The 2,864-nt window shown below is 53.4% G+C and overlaps 1 protein-coding gene across 1 annotated transcript in view; it reads left to right on the forward strand.

Moving 5' to 3' along the window:
• Positions 1–2,864, forward strand: part of GRID1 (glutamate ionotropic receptor delta type subunit 1) — a 664,185-nt gene that overhangs the window by 655,294 nt on the left and 6,027 nt on the right. Inside the window, exon 17 of the mRNA XM_015566676.1 lies at positions 2–102. Within this exon, the coding sequence (XP_015422162.1) occupies positions 2–102 (101 nt within the window). The remainder of the gene's footprint in view (position 1; positions 103–2,864) is intronic.

A 2,864-nucleotide genomic window follows, 5' to 3' on the forward strand; every position in this document is an offset into this window, starting at 1 on the left:
GTCTTCTGCATCCTGGCTGTCGGCCTCCTCCTCGCCTGCCTGGTGGCCGCCCTGGAGCTGTGGTGGACCAGCAACCGGTGCCGCCAGGAGACCCCCAAGGAGGTCTGTGCGGGTCCTGCTCCCCTGTTCTGCAGCCAAGGCTGGGAGTCCTGGGTGGCGGTGGGCACTTTCCGTCCAGGCGGTGCTGACTGAGGCTCCTGCCATAGACAGCGGTACACATGGGGGAGGATGGTGTCTTTGTTTCATTTTGATTTTAAAGCCAGAGACCACATGTAGGGGGTGTTTTCATGTCCAACAGAGTGCCAAGGCAGCAGCCATGGCCGCTGACTTTCCCTGAAGAGTGGGCACGGCCTGAACCACGCAGAAGGGCCCACCCTGCCGCCCATGCCCATCTGCAGGGCCCAGCCTGGTTCTCCTGGGTTTCTCACCCAACCCAGTGGAGGGGGCTGGCCCTGCCCTTCCCCCTTCCCCCCTCCCCCCTCCTTCCTCCCTCCTGGCCTCCTGCAGGCACACCCAGCCCTGGGAGCCCCGCAGCCCCCAGCTGCCCCTTCCTGCCCTCACCAGCCTCAAGCTGGTTCTGCCTTCACACTTTCTTCTCCTGGGCTTCTGCTCTTCTTCAAGCTCTTTTTTGTGTGTGAAGTTTTCGTTAAGGTCCCCTGGAGACAACTTCTCTAAGGGAGGGTGGTGAGGAGTGGGGCTTGGTAAGGATACACGGCCATCACAGGCCGTCGCTGCGGCCGTATACACCCAGCTGCTTCTCAAGCCACCGTCCCTCTTCCAGTTCAGGTGGAGATGCGCGGGTCTGAATTTCAAACAAGACGCAGTAGAGGAACCAGCACCAAGACCAAAGGTGCAGCACAGCCATGGCTCTGCCGCCTGGAGAAGCGGGCCGGCCACACCCGGGTGTCAGGCTGTGCAGCCTGGCAGCTGGCGGTGAGGGGCTCTGCCCCGCGGGCCTGTGTGCGCAGAGTGTCAGGGCCAGTGGGGTGTCTTGGAGCTGCTCCTGTAGGGCTGGGAGGACAGGCCCTCGTGGATCCACTCCCCGTGGCTTGTTTTTTAAAACCGAAGCCCAAAGCCCATTTCCTTTGTGCACATTCCCCTCAGGTCAGGGGAAGGGAGAGATTCCACAGGAGGGTGCGTCGCACAGACAGGGAGGTGCCACCCTGGGGCCCCGAGCAGGCTCAGTCTCAGAATGTTCCTGGGAGCCAGGTTCGGTGAGAGTCATTCTTCTGGACTGGAAGCCCTGTCTGCTCAGGTCGCGTCCCTTCACACCCTAGTGTAGTGTTTAGAGACAGGCTCAGCCTGGACAGCCCAGAATGCAGGGCTGTGAGGATGAGTGTGTGTGAGTGTGAGAGAGTGTGTGTGAGCATGTGTGAGAGCGTGTGTGAGTGTGTGTGTGAGAGAGTATGTGTGAATGCGTGTGACTGTATATAAGTGTGTGAGTGACTGTATATGAGTGTGGGGGTGTGAGTGTGAATGTGTGTGAGAGTGTGTGTGTGACTGTATATAAGTGTGTGAGTGACTATATGAGTGTGAGAGTGTGAGTGTGAATGTGTGTGAGTGACTATATGAGTGTGAGAGTGTGTGAATGTGTGTGAGAGTGTGTTTGTGTGAGTGTGTATATGTGAGTGGGTGTGTAACTATAAGTGTGTGTGACTATATGAGTGTGAGGGTGTGTGTGTGAATGACTGTATATGAGTGTGAGTGTGAGAGTATTAGTGTGCGTGAGTGTGCATGTGATTGTATATAAGTGTGTGAGAGTGTATGAGTGTGATTGTGAGAGTGTGTGAATGTGAGAGTGTGTGTTAGTGTGAGTGTGTGTGACTGTATATATGTGTGTGAGTGAGTGACTATATGAGTGTGAGGGTGTGTGTGTGAGTGGCTGTATATGAGTGTGAGGGTGTGTGTGACTGTATATGAGTGTGTGTGTGAGAGAGTATGTGTGCGTGTGACTGTATATGAGTGTGTGTGAGTGATTGTACATGAGTGTGAGAGTGTGTGTTAGTATGAGTATGTGTGAGCGTGTGTGTGACTGTATATAAGTGTGTTTGTGTGAGTGACTATATATGAGGGTGAGGGTGAGGATGTGTGTGAATGTGTGTGTGTGAGTTACTATATATGAGTGTGTGTGTATGAGTGGCTATATATGAGGGTGAGGGTGAGGGTGTGTGTGAATGTGTGTGTCAGTTACTATATATGAGTGTGTGTGTGTGAGTGGCTATATATGAGGGTGAGGGTGTATGTGAATGTGTGTGTGAGTTACTATATATGAGTGTGTGTGTATGAGTGGCTGTATATGAGGGTGAGGGTGAGGGTGTGTGTGAATGTGTGTGTGAGTTACTATACATGAGTGTGTGTGTGAGTGGAGAGAGAGAGGCAGTCTGGGGAGATGTAGACAGAGGTGGAAAGAGAGAGACAAGCCAGGAAACGGGGTGGTGGAGCCATGTGAGCAGCTCCCTCCTTGGCAGTAAGCCCCCGTCTTCCATTCTGGCTCCTGCGTGTGCCTGAGTGCGGGCACAGGAGTGAGGATGAAACTTGGTTCCTGCTCCCACGGGAGGGAGAACCGGTGAGGAGGCCGGTGGAGAGTGCTGGGTGCTGCGTGTAAGGACAATGCTGTCTTTTTCCTATGCTCACGGGCTTCTGGTCTTCAGGTGAAGCCCTTCCCTCTCTCCCTCCCTCCCTCCCTCCTTCCTTCTTTCTTTCTTCACACCCCCCCTCAGCCTCACAAAATGTGTAGTGTGGTTCCTATGGGCCTGTCATTTTAATTGGCATTAGATTATATATTTCTTATTCTAAGTCTATTTTCTTTTTTTTAACATATATTTCTTATTGATTTCAGAGAGGAAGGAAGAGGGAGAGAGAGG

Source organism: Myotis davidii, unplaced genomic scaffold (genome assembly GCF_000327345.1).
Source record: "Myotis davidii unplaced genomic scaffold, ASM32734v1 scaffold642, whole genome shotgun sequence".
NCBI lineage: Eukaryota > Metazoa > Chordata > Mammalia > Chiroptera > Vespertilionidae > Myotis > Myotis davidii.